Consider the following 21236-nt stretch of genomic DNA (forward strand, 5'->3'; position numbering starts at 1 on the left):
GGATAGTGCATGATGCCTCTCTATTGATTTATATGATGTCTGTCGGCTAGCTCATCTGTCCATTCAGCTACCAAAGATTTCAGTTTGCCTCTGATACTGTTCCAGGACTCACTTTTCCTTTTTATCATATTTCTCACACACAGGTTGGATATCATTAAAACACTGCATCAATAGAGCCAGCAACAACCTCCCCCTGGTCACTGACTGCATGGAACATGCCCTGACATGCCGCTACCCTTGCACTCGCTACTCTGCAGGCTGGGATGCAAAGCTCTTCCACATTTCTGTCTCTTACTTGCCAGCCTTGGTGGCAGACTTTGTGTTGACCCATGTTCAGCCAAAGCCAGCACAGGCAGTGTAGGTTATTTTGCAGAAAGGGCATTATCATCATCCAAATGAGCCATAAACTGTGGGTGGAACATGATTCCTATTGCATCTTTTAATAGACTAATGAGATGCAGTGTCAGCCATTAAGTCTATGCAAAGAAAGGTGGATTTGTTTTCATTGACTCCCACCCCCTGTTGAACTATTGCCTCAAAGAGTTTACATTGCCATCCTATACCTCCTATGCTTACTTACCTGGGTATGGCCCATTGCATTCAATGGGACTTACTTCTGAGTGGACAGGAATAGGAGTGTACTGTCCATCTCACTACAGCCCTGTTCTGCTGAGATGTGCTCAGGACAGGTTCATAAGTAGTATACCAAATTAAAATATGTCCCAAGGAACATCCCCAGGAAAAGCAAGAACTTGAGTTCAAAGGAAACCTGGGAAGGGGTGGGGGAGAGATGCTTAAGAAGTTAAACTAAATTTGAAATGATAAAGAATCAAAGCAGAAGGCAGCTACGCAAGATATCCCAGGTTCCAACAGAAGTCATAGTTAGGGAGCAGCACATTCTTTTTGTGCCAGATTTGTGCCAGGAACGTGGATTTGAATGGAGAGGCAGCAGGTGATGTTGGGGCCTACATATGCGAGAGAGGTATGAGGCATACACCTGAAATGGATAAAGGCTATGACACATTGGCCCTGTGCCATTTGCCACCATGAAGGTTATCCTATGATCATAGAATGGTAGGGTTGGAAGGGGCCTATAAGACCCATGGCTGGCCATGTCATCACATGAGGGTGAATCTGATGCATGTATGGTGAGAATGCCCATCGATATAGAATTTGGAGTCAAATATTGAATAGGATCATGGCAACCCCAGGTGTCTTAATCCCAGTGTTTCTAATGACATCTTGAAGAGCTGCGTTCCAAGCAAGAAGCAAAAATAATTTCCCATTTCCTGGTGGCTGCGTTCTAGAAAACAGGTGAGGTACCATGCCAACTCTGTACTGGGATCAGAGATGCAGAGTTGGTTTGCCATTGACAGCACAATGCTATGCTTCCCTGGAAATGGGTCCCACTTTGTTCGATTAAATTGGCTCCCATGTGTGTATAGGATTACTTTCAGGCAGAAAAATCCTGTGAAGGGCCAGGGGGAGGAGAGAGTATGGCAGAAGAATGACTACTTCCTCAACCCTTCCTGGCTCGTGCTGCTTAGGGTGGAAGGCAAGGGGGCTTTTTTGCCTTCTTTGTTCCTTCTTCCTGGTGTTCCTTATCCCCACCACCTACAGCACTGATAAGCCTAATCTTTAAGGGCTGTGGAAAAGAGGAAAAGGAGAAGATGCAACTGGGGAAACATCGCAACAAAGTTGCAGACAAAGTGAAGCTGATAGTGTGGAAACTCCCCCAGGAGTTGGTTGCATGTCTTCCCCAGAGGATTAATTCTGGATTGAATTCAAAAAATTAATGCTGTGTGAGTGAGTCTGTGTGTTAGTGAGCGAGAGAGACAGCAGTTGTGTGTCTTTAATGTTAGCAAAGTTCTTTTTATTCTGCGTTTGCTGCCCAGCTGAGAGAAGCCAGCCAGATCCACATGTACATGTTCTTCCTTTTATTCAGCGGGGAATGGGGGTGGTAGCTGATGGTTACTGCTGTGAGGCTTTGCAATTTTGAGCAAGATATGGTGGCTGTGAGTTATTTCTTCTTTCTCTGCATGATATATGGTTGTGGGGCAATAGCATCTTTTTCTGAGCAAGATATTGCAGTGGGCATTGGAACTTTTTTCAAACCCATCCTTGCTTGTGTGTATGTATGCATACTTTGGTGGGTCTGCGGTTGCAGAAAAAACAGTCTGTGTTTCTTGCTTGCTGTTTTACAATTAATTGGGGTTTGCAATTGCATGGAAGAAAAGCAATGGATGCCCTGCTGCTTTTGCATAGGAAAGCTAGACGCTGGTGGCTCTGCCTCTGCTGACCCCCCCCCCATCCCACCAGTCCCATCAGCCACCTGCCACCACTGATGCAATGACCATATAGACCCAGAGTGGTGACAACTGAGGCATGGAGTTTTCTAGATAAAACGTGGAGCTGCTTGTGAACCATGGATGTCCAACCTTTGCTGTTGTTGTTGTTTATTCGATCAGTCGCTTCTGACTCTTCGTGACTTCATGGACCAGCCCACACCAGAGCTTCCTGTCGGCTGTCACCACCACCAGGTCCCGTAAGGTCGAATCCGTCACCTCCAAAATATCATCCATCCATCTTGCCCTTGGTCAGCCCCTCTTCCTTTTGCCTTCCACTTTCCCTAGCATCACCATCTTCTCCAGGGTGTCCTGCCTTCTCATTATGTGGCCAAAGTACTTCAGTTTTGCCTTTAATATCAACCTTTCCCTTTAATATCAACCGAACTTTGCTACAAGTGGTAGAAAGAGCAGGTATTTGTTGAAGGAGTGTTGGCTTGGCTATAGTACAGTCTCAACCCTGCCTTCCCCTCCAAACTCCAGAGGTGAAAGGGGGCTGCTCTTAACCCTTCTCCTTCATGATGTCTTTCCACTCAAGACTGCTGCCCCAGGCACTTGTGTGGAGGTGAGGGGAGGAGAAGCACCAGAGGGAGAGTGATTTTGAGTGGAGAGAGGGTGGGAGAGGAAAGTGTTCACACAGCCCCTCTCCCACTGAAATGGACAGCCTCAGCCTCCTGTAGCTGCTTTCTAGTTTGTATGTGGGTGGAGAGAGATTTTTCCGGCCATAGAGATGTGAAAAGCAGCACACCGGCTGAGCTGGGAAGGTCATCCTTGTTACCGCGTGAACTTCCAAGGACATGCACGAAAGCAAGCTTGCACACATTTCCAGACAGTGCTTCCTAGACACCCATTCCACATCAGTATCAAGCCTCGGTTAGTACAGCCTCCTTGTTTAAAGGGAATGCACACCTCTCAATGCCATGAAAGCTCCAAAGAGCAGCAAAAGAACGTAAGAATTGCTGTGCTGGTTCCAGTGCAAGGCTTACCTTAAGGTTCGTCAACCTTAAAGCAAGCTTTGACTGGGCAGACCTCCCAAGAGAGGGCTGTCCTCTGAGACTTCTTCCAATAGAGCATTGCCCTCTGTAACGTAGGACACCTGGCCACTCTACAGCAATTTCCTGCCTTTCCATGACACCCCAAATCAGCCGCCTGAGCTGGCCACCTTTGGCCTAGTCCTGGACAGAAGGGAGGAGCTGCCAACAGCCAATTGTAGGACTCCAAATTCAGCCACCGCCTCCTCCGTACACACAGTGCCGCAGGCAGAAAGGAAAGGGCCAGAAAAGGAGAGCCGCCTCTGCTCCGTCTGCAGCCCACTGAAGCTGGAAGGCCTTGGTTTAACTCCCTGCAGGTTAGTCACTCGTACCCGGCCACCTCTACACTGCAAACGTAAGTTTTGCTTAATGCAGGGATGGGGACCCTGTGGCCTTCCAGAGGTTGTTGGGACTGTCGCTCCCATCACCCTTGGGGGGGGCACACAGCCCCCACCCCAGGCCCCAGGGCTGCTTCCACTTGCAACCTCACTTTCCCTGCCAGCATCCCTGTTGCTGGTGGGTTCATACGGACAGTAGTGGATGAGGGAGAAAGAGGCTGACCCCAGTCTAGCATACCTAAGCCCACCAGAACCCCGTGTTCCCTGAAAACAGGTGAGGAAAACTCAGGGCATCTCTACACCAGCCTAAAATCCTGCAGTTAAAATGGGGCTTTCTGCTTCCATTTTAAATGCAGGATCACAACAACTCCCTTTTTTCACGGGCTTCCTTTCCGCCCCCTTCTCCCCGTATCGGAGTCTTCCATTATCTTTCATTGATCTCACTCCTCTTGCCACTTTTTCTCTTTTCACAGAGGGAACTCAAGCAGAACACAGTGGGGTAATTGGATAGCTTATTATCTGTGATCTATTTAAAAATGGAACAAAGGGCATTTAGTGCAGGCGGGTCACAGCAGGGTCACGTCATGTAAAGAGCCTGCAAACTTCGGTGAAGGAGCAATCTCAATCGCAGGATAAAAGCTCCATGTGAAGGAGCCCTCAGTTAGCAACCTATCAGACAAGAAACAGGATTTATTTAACAGGCATGGAAAAGGGGGGAGGGAGGAAAACAAACATCTAAATGAATAAAATAAGATAGAGGGAAGGGAATCCAATAGTGATACGTTCCCTACAGGTACATTATTTCTTAAAATAAAACCTGTCTTTAGCTGTGCAGTTGAGGACTTAGAAGTAATTGTAGGCCTCAGTTACTGAGTTTCTTGTCAAACATCTACTGACAGGTAATGGGGCTAAGAGCAAAACATGTTTTAAAATATCTGTGTCCTCTCTTCTCACAGTCCCCTCAGAAAGAATCACTCTTCAGGGTCAGAAAGGCTTGAGATTTATTTATTTATTTATTTATTATTAAATTTATTAATCGCCCATCTGGCTGGTCACCCAGCCACTCTGGGCAATGTACAACATACAATAAAAACAGTTTAAAACAATAAAATTCTACAATAAAAACATTTTCTAAAATACCCTAACCCACCCCAAATGCCTGCCTGAACAACAACGTTTTTAATGCACGATGGAAGCTCATTAAAGAGGGGGCATGATGGAGTTCCCTAGGGAGGGAGTTCCACAGAGTGGGGGCCACCACAGAAAAGGCCCTCTCCCTCGTCCCCACCAGTCTGGCTGTCCTGGCTGATGGGACAGAGAGAAGGCCATCCGAGGCTGATCTTGTTAAGCGGCCTGTCTGGTGCTGCTGGAGGCGCTCCTTAAGATAGGCTGGGCCGGAACCATATAGGGTTTTAAAGGTCAAAACCAACACCTTGAATTTGGCCCGGAAAACAACTGGTAACCAGTGCAACTCCTTCAGCACTGGAGTGATGTGATCTCGCCAGCGGCTGCCTTTAATCAGGCGAGCCGCCACGTTCTGTACCAGCTGCAGTTTCCGAACCGTCTTCAAGGGTAACCCCACGTAGAGTGCATTACAGTAGTCTAAACGAGAGGAGACCAGGGCATGTACTACCGATGGGAGCAGATGGTCGGGAAGGAAGGGGCGCAGCCACCGTATCAGATGGAGTTGATACAGCGCTGTCCAGCTCACAGCTGACACCTGAGCCTCCATGGACAGCTGGGAGTCCAAAATGACCCCCAGGCTGTGGACCTGGTCTTTCAAGGGTAGCCGTACCCCATTCAACACCAGGTCAACATCCCCCAGCCTCCTCTTGTCTCCCACCAAAAGTACCTCGGTCTTGTCAGGGTTCAGCTTCAGCCTATTCCTCCCCATCCAGCCACTCAACCGTCTCCAGACATTTGGACAGGGATTCTACGGCCAACCTTGGTGAAGATTTAAACGAGAGGTAGAGCTGCGTGTCATCCGCATATTGATGACACTGCACCCCAAACCTCCTGATGATAGCCCCCAGCGGCTTCACATAGATGTTAAATAGCATTGGGGAGAGGATGGAACCCTGTGGCACCCCACAAGTAAGTGGCCACGGGTCCGAAACCTCCTCTCCCAGTGCTACCCTCTGGTACCTGCCGGAGAGAAAGGGCCGGAACCACCGCAATACGGTGTCCCCAATGCCCAACCCCTCCAGGCGGTCCAGGAGGTATCGAAAGCCGCTGAGAGGTCGAGGAGAACAAGGAAGGAGCATTCACCCCTATCCAGAGCCCTCCTCATATCATCTACCAAGGCGACCAAGGCCGTTTCTGTCCCATGCCCAGGCCTGAAGCCTGACTGAAATGGGTCTAGATAATCAGTTTCTTCCAAGTGTGCCTTCAACTGCACCGCCACCACCCGCTCAATCACCTTGCCCAAAAATGGCAGATTTGAGACTGGGTGAAAGTTGTTCAAAACTTGAGGATCCAAGGAGGGCTTCTTTAAGAGTGGTCTTATCACTGCCTCCTTGAGGGCTGATGGCATCACACCCTCCTCAAGGGAGGCGTTCACCACTGCCTTGATCCCCTCACCCAGTCTCTCTCTGCAGCTCATAATGAGCCAAGATGGGCAAGGATCAAGTAAGCAGGTGGTCGGCCGTACCGATGAAAGCACCTTGTCCACTTCATCAGGAGGAAGAAGCTGGAACCGATCCCACAAAACCGGTTTGCCACAGGCCGCCTCTTGCTCACTAACTGTATCCACAGCGTGCAGAGTAACACACCTAATCTGATCAATTTTATCTGCAAAGTGCCTTGCCAAGGCCTCACAGGAGGCCTTAGAATGCTCCAGTGGTTCCGGACCACTTGGATTGTGATGCTGGGCCGATCTACAGTGCGCCCTCCATCGCAATGAATTCGGTGTCCCATCAGGTTAAACGCTCTCGCATTAAAACGTCATTATTCATACTCACCCATTTTCCCCGTTGCAGTGCTTCATTGAATGCTCAAGCTTGGGTCACACCTGAGCGCTGTGCTGTTTTCCTGCGTGTGCTTGTCTGATCTCGGATGCTAAGCGGGGTCGGCCCCGGTCAGTAGTTGGATGGGCGACCGCCTGGGAATCAGGCTTCCTGCAGTGAGGAGGGGGTTGTTGTATCCCCTCAAATGAGACTAAGTTTTACCCCCTCCTATCCCCTGCTCCTGATGTTTTTTTTAAAAAATTCAGACATTATCCTCGCAGAATCAGGGCTTCTCCGCCATGTTTTTTTTTCCTAATTCAGGCATGATCTTCGAAGCTTCGAAGTTGTGAAGCTTCACAACTTCGAAGCTTCGAAGATCATGCCTGAATTAGGAAAAAAAAACATAGCAGAGAAGCCCCGATTCTGCGAGGATAACGCCTGAATTTAAAAAAACAACATCCAGAGTGGGGGATAGGAAGGGGTAAAACTTAATCTCATTTGAAGGGATACAACAACCCCCTGCTTAGTGCAGGAAGCCTGATTCCCAGGCAGTCTCCCATCCAAGCACTGACCGGGACCCACCCTGCTTAGCTTTCAAGATCAAACAAGCGCACACACAACCAGCCCTTTGCTTGGTGCTGAGGAAACAGGGGCTACTGAGGAAGCTATGCAATCAGTAGCTGGAAGAAGATATGGGGCCGTCGAAATCTGTGATTGGACAGGAGGGAAATACAAACACCGCTGCATATGGACAGGCGGGGGAGGGGACTACGACTGGATATGGTAGCGAAGGCAGAAAAACAGAGCACGTTAAGGGGAAATACCGGAATATTAGGGTATTGAAAGCAGGAGCACGGAAGTGGGATTCCGGTTCCAATTCGAGGTGGCTACTGCATAGTGTGAAAGGCGGGCGGTGAAACCTCATTGGAAGCGAAAAAAGGCAGTAAGTGTAGATCCAGCCACTGCCATCTCCCTTCCCATCCTGTGAGCAAGAGCTTATGGGATTCCATAGGTTAAAATGGAGTGAAAAATCACAATTTTCCCCAAAACCCACAAATACCTTATACATCTTCTGCGGCACAGCACATACTACACCTTCTCCCTTACCTAAGATGTCAAACTGTTTTCCAAGACATGCTGTTCAAGCAGAGAAATGTTACTACAGCATGAAACCCATGTACGTTTATGGGGGGGAAACAGACAATACCTGGCAACTGGAGGCAGGCACTTGTCAAACTTTACACTTTAAATGAGCCATTTTCTACCACAGCATCATCACAGGTCAACCTCAAACCCACCACTCGTACACTGCCAACTTTGAGATCACTTTTTTTCAGTCTAAGCCACAGACCCTACTCCCCACTACCAGCATTTCTGTGATTCAGCCAACTTACCCTTAACAGAGAGCCATGTCTGTGGCCCTTTAACAACTTTTTCTTTCATGCAGTTGCTTAAGGTAATTGCACAAGGGGGAAGCTGAAATTCTGCCAGACGTATGGTGGAAAATTTCACCACTGTTCTCTTCATGGCGATGACTTTAGGGTGGCAATCAACTTTAGGGATGTACGTAAGCTGTGCTTTTCCCTTTTTTATTTATTTCACCTATTAATAATACACTGTGCCACTTTGCAGAGAAATGTTGGCCATGTTCTAATGATGTGCAGGGTTGGAACAGTAAATCAACTGTGGATATGCATGACCTAATCAGTAAATAGTTAAGTGTTCTCTCCACAGCGCACCGTGACATCCTCTTCCATGGCGCTGGCTCCTGTTCTGATCAGCTAGCTAGGAGCAAGGGCCTGATGGGTTCATAGAGCCCAGCTCTTCCACTCTTCTTTCCTCTGGCCTGCAGGCTCTAGCCATGTGGCTCTACCTGGCTGCCCTCTTGGGCCTTTACTTCCTTCGCCAATGGTACCGGGAGAGGCAGACTGTGGACAACCTCGGAGAGAAATATGTCTTCATCACCGGCTGCGATTCTGGCTTTGGGCACCAGCTCGCCAGGCAGCTCGATGCCCGGGGCCTGCGTGTGTTGGCGGCCTGTCTCACGCAAAAGGGGGCAGAGCAGCTGGGAAAGGCTGCCTCAGAGCAGCTGAAAACCACCATTCTGGATGTCACCAGCTCGGAGAGTGTGGAGGCAGCAACCGAGTGGGTGAAAGGGCACATAGGGAACAAAGGTGACTGGCAAGCGACATGAATGGTTTACTTCAAACGTTACGGAGAGCAGTTAGGGTTGCCAACTGATCAGAATAGAGCACCTGGTTTGCTCTTGTGCCTTTGGCAATCAAGCCAATCAAAGGCACAGATACAGAGAGCAAAACTGCATGTCAACACAGATTTACGTGATGACACCATTAAAAGAGGATTAGATCGTTTCAAGGTTGATTAAGACTACAATAGCTCCTAGTCATGACAGTTGTATATTATGTCTGGTGTCAGAGGCAGTATCCCTCTCAATAACAGTTGCTAGGGAACACAGGCGGGACAGTGCTATTGCACACATGGCCGCCCTGTGGACGTCTCGTTGACCTCTGGTTGGACACTGTCGAAACAGAATGCTGGATTGGCCAGGCCTTTGGGCTGATCCAGGATGGATCTTCTTCTGCACTTAGGAGATCAAGTTGGTCCTTTCTCCTTCCTCCCTCGCCACCATTTTCCCTGTCTAAATCATTCTCCAGAGTTCCTTTTAGCCCCGTGGAGGACAAAGTGGATGTTCCTGCATCATTCTATATTGGCTACACCCCACCCCTGAAGCTAATAGCACCTCAAAGGGGGTGAAATTTAGATCAGGAAAATGGCTCAGGAAGAAAAGGTTATTCCGCCCCTCCACCAGAGATCCTGCCTTCATCCAGTTTGACACCCTGCAGCTGCTTGTCAGTTGAAATTAAATGTCAGGAACTCTTACCATGAATCTCCCATGCAATGTGTAGCTTTTCCTATGGCTATGGGAGTACGTTTGATCTCCAGATATGTTAAGATGAAATCCAAGATTGCCTCGCATATACATAGCATAATTATTGCTGTGCGTTTACCATTCTTCACTCAGACGCATACGTACGTGGGCATTCAGGAACAAGTCTACAGCATCTACCATTTGTTTAATCATTGTTTTACAGGGCATCCAACCATCACCATTGTTGTGAAACAGTTGCAGTCCAGCATTCTCTGTGTTGTCCTTCTGCCATTGGGGGGGGGGGGGAACACTGATTGATTGACTGATTGCATTGTGCACCAGCATTTCAGTTTGCTTTTCTTTTGTCTGCTGACTGCATGTGCACCTTCAATGCTGCTCAGGAATTGAGGTTTTAAAATAAATTCTGTGGTTCTTCACAGCTGTAGGGAACTCCATGCTTCCCTCAATCAGCACAAAGAAAGGCACAATCATCTGGCATCACCTGCCCTGTGGAGGGCCAAATTGCTCCTCACGAGGCCTTCCACAGGCCAGACATCGCATTCTAGTGCACCCCTGCACTAAGTCTGCACTTCTCTTAAAAGCTGTGTCAGAGTGACTTTATAATGGCCTTAACTCTTCCCTTTAACTTTAGAGGACGTTACCCTAGAATATACAGTATATCAATCATATATACAAACCACACATTTATACGTGGCTACATACAAACTCCAAAAAAATGGTAAACACCCAGTTCTTAAGATAGGTGGGAAACTGGAAGGCGAAGGACAATCCTGAATGTGTACATTCCCTCCTCACACAGGGCTGTGGGGCTTGGTAAACAACGCAGGCATAGGTGTCCCGACCTCTCTCAACCAATGGCTGACCAAAGAGGACTTTGCAAAGGTGATCAGTGTCAACCTGCTTGGGGTGATCGACGTGACGCTGCACATGCTGCCCCTGGTGAAAAAAGCCCGAGGGAGGGTGGTCAACGTGGCCAGTGTGGCGGGAAGACTGGCATGCTATGGAGGAGGTTACTGCCCATCCAAGTACGGAGTGGAAGCCTTCTCTGACAGTCTGAGGTAAAATACAGCTCCGTAGCTTCCTCTTCCGCTTAAGTGCGTGGCTGTTGTTCAAGTCAAATCTGAAGGAAGCAGATGCACACCCAGCTGTTCTGTGCTGCAGTGATTGATCATTGCAGTTCCTCGCAGCAGCTGTCTTTCCCGGCATCCGCAAAGCTGCCCAGAGCTCTGAGAAGGTGTTTGCGCAGCTTGAGATAAAAGTACCAGGTCAGGTTTTACCCATAGATGAGCCGTGGCAGGTTTGCTCAACTCTGTGTCAGGAGACTGAGGAAGAGGAGGTATAAGTAAGCTCTTCAAAACACATTGGTCCAGGGCTTCCCAGTCCTGGCGTCTTACCTATGGAGCTCTTTGTCCATGAAGATGAACACAGCCATGTTGTTTTCCGCCTAGCAGGATGGTGAAGGCTTCTTTGGGGGGTTCTTATATAGATGTCACGGAATCCCACCACCTCAGCTTGTATTAATATATTTGAAACTTCACTTAAATAGAATTTTCAGGGCACAGCAAAATCCACCGAAAGAACTTTCTGTATCAAAATACCTTCATTAAAATCTGAACCCCACCTTAACTTTCCCCTTGCACCTTTCTGGTTTGAATATTGTTTTTTAGCATTCTGTTATCTACCTCCACAAAATGTTCTTCCAAAATATGCCCTTTGATGTCATTCTTCACACTTGTTGCTTCAGCATATGTACGTCTGGATTCTAGTTGAGTAACACTCTTGTTTATTTCAGTGTGATTCTCTTATATAGTTTCCACTTTCTTTGAATATTGAAGATAATGTCCTTTGCTTTCTTCACAATGTGTCACACACTTCTTTAATCTTACTGCTCTGCTCTTACACCTTCTTTGTTTCATATATTTCATCACTAACATAGCACTCCTGAGTGAAGGAGGAGAAAGATCCCCACTTCCCAAGCTCTGCTGGCTTGCTCTGGCCAGAGTGGAAAAGCAGGATGGTGCCTTTGGGGGGTGGGAGGTTCCCAGCCATTCTTTTTTTTTAATTTTCCTTTCCATCAAAACCAATGGCAGTTAAAATATCTATGGCAGCTTCAGGCAGGCATTGGTGTGAAGGTCAATCCTGAGGCTAGGGATGTATGAAGGTGACTTACCTGTTCACGGATTATGTTTATGGGGGGGGGGAGGCATTCCGTCCCACCCCCCGGAATCCTCACCGGGGGGGGGAGGTGCTCCGTTCCTCCCCCCGGAATCCTCAAACGGCCGGCTGTGCTCCGCGGCAGCTCCGCAGAGCAGCTGGCCAGGCCCGGCCAGGCCAGAGCCGTCCGCAGCCGGATTTCCGGCCGCGGAGGGCTCTGGGTAAAATAATTTTTTTAAAAAACCGTGTACGCAAATGGCGGCAGCTATGACCGCTGCCATTTGCGTTCCTTGTTTTTGGCCATCTTAATCTATGTAAATATTTACATAGACTACGACGGCGAAAATAAAGGGGAACGCAAATAGCGTAGCGGGCACTATTTGCGTCCCTTTTTCATTCACCGTTTTAGCCTACGTAAATATTTACGTAGGCTAAAACGGCGAATCAAAAGGGGACGCAAATAGCGCCCGCTACACTATTTGCGTTCCCCTTTATTTTCGCCATCATAGTCTACGTAAATATTTACGTAGATTAAGACGGTAAAAAGAAGGAACGCAAATGGCGGCGGCCATAGCCACCGCCATTTGCGTATGCGGATTGTTGTTTTTTTAAACCCACCCAACCATGATAGGCTACGTAAAGATTTACGTAGCCTATCACGTCATTTTTTTTTTAAACCTAGCCATGATGGGCTACGTAAATCTTTACGTAGCCTATCACATCTTTTTTTTTTTTTTTTTTTACACAAGCCTGGAAATGGCGGCGGCAGTGGCAGCCGGTCGGAAGACCAGCCACCGCCGAAGCCGCCACAGGAGCCGCCACCGCCCGGAAGATCCGCCACAGGTAAGTCTCGTCCCGAGGGGGATCTGCAGGGGGCGGGGGGTGGCAGGCCGTTCCGCCACGGAGTTCGGGGGGCCGAATGCACTGGCATTCGGCCTCCCCGAGATCCGTGGTGGAATTCTCTGACATGTTTTCGGATCCAGCAGATCCAAGAGTCCCCAGCACAGCCCTGTAATGCCTTATAGTTCAAATATTGGGGGTGAGGTGAGGGGACAGGACAGGACAGAAATCTGCAGGGACAGTTTCTCATTGTTTTATGCAGCTGACATTACTGTAACGTCAATACAATGGTGAAGTTATGGTTTGGGGTGTTTTTCTGTATGTGTGAAAGGGAAGGGGGGATATAATCATCATTATTATCATTATATACAAAGGGATGCCTATACTTTCTCCTGAGCAGTCCAGTCCTTACTTCTTACAAGTAAGATATGCATAATCTGGAGAGTTTCGGCTATTGGGTGGTACAGAAATGAAATAAACAACTAAATTTGTACTGTGCTGCTTCTGAGTAGGCCTGCTCTGGAGGATGCTTTGTGATGGGATGTTTGGATGCTTTCAGAACAAAAGCATGGATGTTGGGAGGCTTTCAGAACTTGTTCCTATGTTCCAAAGGCTGCTTTTCTATGTGGCTCTGAGAGTATCACATCTTAATTATTATCATTGTTATTATGGCTGTGTGGACTCTCCTCCTATTCATCATCTTCAAGTCATCTGACTCTCTGTAAAATGGGCGTTATTGCTAGAACAGGAGAATGTGGATGCAAAGGAGTATTTTTGTGTGGTTATGTGATTATTCCCCCCCCCCCCGCGCGCACATATTTTGTGCCTCAGTTTTCTTCTTCTGTGGTATGGGCTGTGGATTCAAAGACTGCACCTCATCCACTGATCCCCCTTGGCTCCACCTCTCATGAGGTCTTGACTGCCTCTCATGCCCCCTTGGCTATGCCTCTGCTGACTTGCCCTCCGTCCCACCATTCAGACTGGCCACCGGCCTCCACTGTATGATAGTGGTGTTTAAAATTATTCATGGTTAGAGAAAGTGGATAGGGAGACATTTCTCCCCCTTTCTCATAATACTACAACCCAGGGTCATCCCATGAAGCTGATTGGTGGGAGATTCAGGACAGGTAAAAGGAAGTACTTTTCCACACAGCGCATAGTTAAACAATAGAATTCACTGCCACAAGATGTTGTGTTGGCCACTAATGTGGATGGCTTTAAAGGGGCATTGGACAAATTCATGGAGGATAAGGATATCAAGGGCTACTAGTCATGACGGCTATAGCTGTCTCCAGTATCAGAGTCAGTCTGCCTGTTTACACCAGTTGCTGGGGAACATGGATGCCGTTGCACTCATGTCCTGCTTGTGAGTTCCTTGTGGGCAGCTGGTTGGTCACCTGAACAGAATGCTAGACCCTTGGTTTTATCCAGCATGGATCTTCTTATATTCATATTAGAGATAGGACCTCGATGTTCAGAAGCACTGTACCTCTGACTGCAAAGACAGAGAGCAAGAAAGACAGAGACAGACAGAGCGGGGGGGGGGGGGTGTTTGTGTGTGTGTGTGTGTATGTGTAGACATTTGCTTTTCAAAAACCAAGGAAATTCAATCATCAAAAAACCTGCTGGTTTGAAAAACCAAATGATAAGGCTACGTCACTCTAGTCCAAACTCCACAAAGCCAGGAAATTGGATGCTAGGGCTGATCAGTTGTGATGTTGTGCGGTGTCACAAACTGTGCTTGCTTACAACACCCACACTTTTCCTGGGTTGTTCAGTCCCAAATACAGATTGGGAGGATGGCGTGCCTGAGACCAGCAAAGATGCTCCACATTGTCCTGGTCCTGTATTGCCTTATGAAGCATCTGAGCCTTACTGTATTGCTAGAGGAATCCTACTGTGAGGTGACCCATGCGTTTTATTGCTTACACCAGTAGCTTGCAAGATGGGTTGAAAAGTGAGAGGAAGCCCTCGTCTTTTACCCCCCACCATCCTTACATTATTTTTGTGTGTCACTACAAGGTAAGCCTGTACTAAATTCTAATTCAAGTTTTTCATTGTTTTTTTCTGTTGCACCGACAGGAATGAGACAAAAAATAATTCACTACCACACCAAGATTTCCAGCAGCAGGCATGCTGCAAGATTTTTGGGGTTGCTTTCTAATACAAGATGTTTGCTTGTGACAAAATAGGTTTGGAGTCTGAAAGGAAAATATTCATTCTCTATCACATTGAGATTTCCACTAGCGCACATACTGCAGGACCTACCCATGGTTGCTTTGGATCTTGAGATGCTTGGTGAAGATAAAACAATGTGGTGGTATAGTGTTGTAGATTAAAACAAGTGATTAGTGGAAGGCTTAAAAAGCCTAGTGGAAGGCTTAGGATTCCTCTAGCAATACAGTAAGGCTCAGATGCTTCATAAGGCAATACAGGACCAGGACAATGTGGAGCATCTTTGCTGGTCCCAGGCACTCCATCCTCCCAGTCTGGATCTGGGACTGAAAGACCTAGGAAAAGTGTGGGTCCATGGAAGGTAAGTTGTAAGCAAGCACAGTCTGTGACATTGCACTACATCATGACTGATCACGGGGCATGTCAGGTAAGGCATCAGCCTTAGCTTCCAATTTCCCACCTTTGTGGAGTTTGGACCAACGTGAGATAGCCTTACCATCTGGCCTTTTAAACCAGCACGTTTTTTGAGGATTGAATATAGTTCAATAACTATATTAAGTATCTGCATTATTGGTATGGTTCAGTAGGAAGGCCTCTTTCTTTTCTTTTTCCAATTCAGGCGTGAACTCCTTCCTTTCAGAGTCCAAGTCAGCATTGTTGAGCCTGGTGCTTTCAATACACTCACTGTGCATAACGTAAAAGTGTATTTCAACACTCTGTGGAACCGGGTGCCTTCTGACATCAGAGAGATCTATGGGCGACAGTACTTTGAAGATGGTGAGTTAAGTTTCTGGAAACCATCTTGCGGACTGTGAATATGTGTGTGTCAAAAATTGAAAGGGCAGGAGCCATGAAGGTCACAAACCAGTAGGTCTGCTCTCAGGGAAGGTTTAGAAGACAAAGCCGTTGGGAAGTTATACAAGATGCTTATTATTGTCAGCTCCCATACAATGTCAGCAACAAAACGTCAGCAACAAAAAAAACAGTAAAGTCCTTTATTACCAGAAGTCACAAAACACAGGCACCTCACCAGAGTCCATGGATCAGGGTCCTGAATGAGCCCAAGTTCAATTAAACTCAGATAAACTAATCAGGAGCCAGCGATAGGGTTCAATACTCCAGCAGTATAATCCAAAACAGCGCCCCATCAAGGATAGTTCATGATGCCCCTCCATTGATTTATACGATGTCTGTTGGCTAGCTCATCTGTCCCTTCAGCCACCAAAGATTTCAGATTGCCTCTGATACTGTTCCAGGACTCACTTTTCCTTTTTATCATATTTCTCACACACAGTTTCGAAATTAGTACAGCACCTCATCAATGTAGCCAGCAACAACCTTCACCTGGTCACTGACTGCATGGAACATGCCCTGACGTGCCGCTACCCTCGCACTCGCTATCCTGCAGGCTGGGATGCAAAGCTCTTACTAATTCCTTTCTCGTACTTGCCAGCCTCGGTGGCAGACTATGTGTTGACCCATGTTCTGCCAAAGCCAGCACAGGCAGTGTAGGTTATTTTGCAGAAAGACCATTACGATCATCCAAACGAGCCATAAACTGTGGGTGGAACACAATTCCTATCACAACTTTTAATAGCCTAATGAGATGCAGCGTCAGTCATTAAAGGCGCAATCCTATCTAGATAGGCAGCCGCCGCCGAACTCGGAGGTGACTTCCTATCAAAAGCAAGGCAGGAGAAGCACGGGGGAATCGTTCCCTCCACGCCTCTCCTGCCCTGCTTTTTCTGCTAGACAGCCGATTGCGACTGTCTAGCTGCAGGGAGGCCGAGTGGGAGAGGAGGATGTGTCGTACACGTAGTTCCTCTCTCCCCACCCCGGAACGCCCACAGCCACGGCCCTTTTCAGCGGCTCCACACTCCTCTTCCAAGCACAGAGGACGGGGCTTCTCCGCGCTGCCTCCAAGGCAGCGTGGAAGTCAGGGAAAGTCAGTTTTCAAGGAACGGAGCATGGGCTCCAAGGTCGGTTCCCGGAAAACAGCAAACCCAATGGCCGTCTAGCCGCTGTCTAGTGGCCACAGGATTGCTCCCGCCCTCTGTGCAAAGAAAGGTGGATTTGTTTTCATTGATTCCCACCCCTTGTTCAACTATTGCCTCAAAGAGTTTATGCTGCCACCTATGCCTCCTATGCTTACTTACTGTCAGGGTGGAAACTGAGCCAATAGAACCCCAGAGCAGTTCTGATTCTGAGGAGGATCAGCAATCTGTGTGAGAGGAGCCAGCTCATCCCTCACAGGCACAGCAGCTGGCAGAGATTCCTCCTGCCGGCATTCCTGAGATAGATAGTGACCCTGGCAGTGAGCAAGTGCAGGAGCGGGGCTTGCTGGACGCTTGACGCAGACGCAAAGAGCGATGGATGGCGTGGAAAGGAGGCGTAGCGCCCGTTTGGCGCGCAAGCAACGGCTGCCTCCCATGGACCCAAGGGAAAGAGGGAGGATCTCTCTCTAGCCCATAGGTTCAGGGTCTTCAAGTGACTCTCCTTCAAATAGGGATCAACTGCCTACTCGGCGCATAGGCCACTCTGCTGTTCCTTGCTTAGTCGCTGGTGATTAGCATCTGAAAGAGTCATAAGTTGTAAAAGGATTAAAGCCTTGAAAAGAAACCTTTCATCTGTGTCTTGAGTTGGCTATTGGAGTCTACTGAAAGAGGCTGCCAGGGTGCTCCTGACACTTACCTGGGTATGCCCCATTGCGTTCAATGGGACTTACTGCTGAGTGGACAGGAATAGGAGTGTACTGTCCATCTCACTACGGCTCGGTTCTGCTGTGAGGTGCTCAGGACAGGTTCATAAGTGGTATGCCAAATTAAAATATGTCCCAAGGAACATCCTCAGGAAAAGCAAGAACTTGGGTTCAAAGGAAACTTGGGAAGGGGTGGGGGAGAGATGTTTAAGAAGTTAAACTAAATTTGAAATGATAAAGAATCAAAGCAGAAGGCAGCTATGCAAGATATCCCAGGTTCCAACAGAAGTCATAGTTAGGGAGCAGCACATTCTTTTTGTGCCAGATTTGTGCCAGGAACGTGGATTTGAATGGAGTGGCAGCAGGTGATGTTGGGGCCTACGTATGTGAGAGAGGTATGAGGCGTACACCTGAAATGGATAATGGCTATAACACATTGGCCCTATGCCATTTGCCACCATGAAGGTTATCCTATGATCATAGAATAGTAGGGTTGGAAGGGGCCTATAAGACCCATGGCTGGCCATGTCATCACTTGAGGGTGAATCTGATGCATGTATGGTGAGAATGCCCATCGATATAGACTTTGAAGTCAAATATTGAATAGGATCATGGCAACCCCAGGTGTCTTAATCCCAGTGTTTCTAATGACATCTTGAAGAGCTGCGTTCCAAGCAAGAAGCAAAAATAATTTCCCATTTCCTGGTGGCTGCATTCTAGAAGACGGGTGAGGTACCATGCCAACTCTGTACTGGGATCAGAGATGCAGAGTTGGTTTGCCATTGACAGCACAATGCTATGCTTCCCTGGAAATGGGTCCCACTTTGTTAGATTAAATTGGCTCCCATGTAAGTGTGTATAAGATTACTTTCAGGCAGAAAAATCCTGTGAAGGGCTGGGGGGAGGAGAGAGTATGGCGGAAGAATGACTACTTCCTCAACCCTTCCTGACTCATGCTGCCTAGGGTGGAAGGCAAGGGGGCTTTTTGCTTTCTTTGTTCCTTCTTCCTGCTGTTCTTTATCCCCACCACCTCCACATTCTTTCCAATGGGAGGAAAAATAGCAGCTGATGTAGTTTTCTCACGTTACAGAGAATGAGGGTACTTTCTGTCCCTGACATGTCCCCAGACTGCCCCCTTTTTGTCCTACTGTGGAGCAGTTGCAGTGGCACCGCTTTCCCTCGCCACTCAAGAGAGGCGCTCCACAGTAGATCTCTCTGTCCATGGCTGGACCTCCCTCCCCACACTCAAGTGAGGGTCCTTTGCAAAACATCGTCTCCGCAGTTGTCAAAGCCTTTTTCAGGAGACCTATGCTGAGATTTAAGTGTTGGCAAGTAACTTGAACACGCACCTGGAAGACTCACGATAAAACTTTAGTAATGAACACAAATGTAGCAGTAGAGAGGGAAAAGACAAGTTCCAAGGTAGCAAAACATCAACTTAACTGTTATTTAGAAACTGTCACAACAGACTAGCAGATGGAATATTCAGCTAACCCCTGAAACTTCCAGCTAGCCTGCAACATATACAAACATGTATTTAAACTTATACACACAACTCACATACTGTTGTAACTTCAACAGTAAGATCCACATTCCACATATGCTGTAAAGAGAGATACAACATCTTTCCCTATGAACTGTCCCTCAATTTCAGAAAATATCGTTTCTCCAAGGGCACTTTCTGTTAGAGCCTTTCCAGATGAGGCTTTTACTGTGCGCTCGTGATTGCTCACTCACAGTAGTTTGCGGGTCCTTTTCACGCTGTCATCCTGATCAGGGACTCTCCCATGCTTTGCAACCATTATTGCCGGGGGATGTTTCATTACAAGGAAAGTTTGGTATTATTTAGAAATGGTGGAATGACAGTCCCATGTTATTGTGCAATTCTGCTATACCACAGTGCCATCTAGTCGTTGTATAATGAAACATACAGAAGGACAGAAAAAATAAAATATTAAAACCACAAAAATTATACAGATGAATAAAATAATTGAAGACTTAAATCATTAGATTATATTGAAAACTCTCCCCAGAATTCCTTCTGTTAAATCAGCCACTGCAACATTTCAGCAATGTCAGGTGTCTGTCCCAGCTTCAAGTCTGGCCTCAGTCTTAAGGTTTATCCACTCCGGCCATTTTCTTTCATGGAGGGTCAATCTGGGGCAATGCAGGCATTGTGCTCCCGACGAAGGCTGTGCAAGGATGACTGTGCAAAGGTGATCAATGTCAGCTTGTTTGGGGAGATGGATGCAGTGCTGCGTGTGCTGCCCTAGTGGGAAAAAAGCCAGGGGGAACTCTTGAAAATGTGCTTGAGATTTGATATGTAGCTGTGGGTCCAGAGCCTTCTCAGCAGTGCCATCTTATGTATGGGACTCCTTGCCCATGAAGACATACTGGCTGAGTTCGCACGACATGACAACCCGCCCTGCTAAACAAGCCACGCGGTGTGGGTTGTCATCCGAACAATCCACAGTGAGTCTCACAGACGAAAGGCTCACCCTGGGTTGTTCTGCCCCTCCTTCCCCCTTGGTCCTCCACCCAGCGTCCCAGGGGACTTGGAAGAAGAACCTGTCTTGCCTGCCACCAAGTCCCCTATCCCTGCTCCAATCACAGCCTTTTGTTATTATTACTGACTTTCCTTTTTTGTGTGCAAAAATGGGGCTGGAATTTTATTTTTATTTTTTTCATTTTATTTTGGCAGTTCCCCAGGCCAGGGAATGTGCACGAAAACCCCTTTTTTAGTCTTTGGGGGAGTTTTTAGCAGGTTTAGTATCTAGTTTGACAGCTGTCAAGCTAGACACGGTTACTGCAGTTGGGAGCACAAAAGGGAGTGGCGTGCACTTTGCTATGAAAAGTAGTTCCTGCCAACTTGGGGAGGCGTGGACTAGGATGAGGGCACCCCCAAGAGCTGGGCAACACTTTAAAGCCTGGGGATCGTCTTGCTAAGTGGGTAAGTGCTGAGCACTTGACAGGTGGGGACCCCCCCCCCTGTTTTTTCTTCCATTTCCTCTCACTAGTTTTTCTTCTGTTCTTTTTTCCCTCTCCAATTAATCCTACTGGGAGGGGAAATAATACCCGCTCAAGGGCTGGGGTCATTTCCCCCCACTCCCTGCCCCATTCCAGAGAATGAGGGAGCTTTGGATCCAGCTAGTCTGAAGCCTCTCCCAATATGGGCTTTTTGCACTTACCGCTTTTTGCACTAGAGAATTGCTAGCACGACAGCTATGGCAGCAGAGTTTTGCACCACCAGGCAAGGGAGGGCCTTTGTTTGTTTGTTTGTTACCTGCCCAACATCATTAAGATTTCAGGACGGCATACAGATAAAAGCAATTCAAACAGTATAAAACAATAAATAATTTAAACAGCTAAAAACACATTAAACCATTAAACAAATACTTTGCAGTGGACCTCCCTCTCCATGGGGGCTCTCCCTCTCCACCCCACCCTCCAGAAGGAGAAGTTTGCAGTAACCGATGTCCCCCAGGACACCCACCCAGGGACCATGGGATTCTACCCTAAAGGTTTCAAGTAGCATTCTAAGGATGGAGAGGAGAGAATAGGGTTAAATATATGGGGAAAGTGGTACTGCTGCTTCACAAATTATTTTCTATACCAGAAAGTTACATCTTGGATTTATATCAATATGATTTTTTAAAGGCAATATTAGTCTGAGATATAATGATTCCATTTATAAGACCAACTATTTAATGTAATACTTGATGTTAGGACAGAACAACATTAGTTGAAGTGTTTTCAAAGTATGCCACGTGTACTTCATCTGTATACCCTTGATATTGCA

General features: G+C 47.5%; 1 protein-coding gene across 2 annotated transcripts; it reads left to right on the forward strand.

Moving 5' to 3' along the window:
• The first annotated feature begins 3606 nt into the window (after positions 1 to 3606).
• On the forward strand, positions 3607 to 17358 carry LOC146353646 (17-beta-hydroxysteroid dehydrogenase type 6-like). Of its 2 annotated transcripts, none has more exons than XM_084836919.1 (5): positions 3607 to 3693; positions 8394 to 8833; positions 10370 to 10628; positions 15359 to 15516; positions 16034 to 17358. In XM_084836919.1, the coding sequence occupies exons 2-5, from the start codon at positions 8521 to 8523 to the stop codon at positions 16249 to 16251; spliced, it is 948 nt and encodes a 315-aa protein (XP_084693045.1). In that variant the 5' UTR covers positions 3607 to 3693; positions 8394 to 8520; the 3' UTR covers positions 16252 to 17358. The 2 variants fall into 2 exon arrangements, with proteins under 2 accessions (XP_084693045.1, XP_084693044.1); XM_084836918.1 differs by having other exon boundaries at positions 8512 to 8833.
• Positions 17359 to 21236: the final 3878 nt, after the last annotated feature.

The sequence above is a fragment of the Heloderma suspectum genome, chromosome 2 (assembly GCF_057233095.1).
Source record: "Heloderma suspectum isolate Gila_16-S chromosome 2, 16-S_ref, whole genome shotgun sequence".
NCBI lineage: Eukaryota > Metazoa > Chordata > Lepidosauria > Squamata > Helodermatidae > Heloderma > Heloderma suspectum.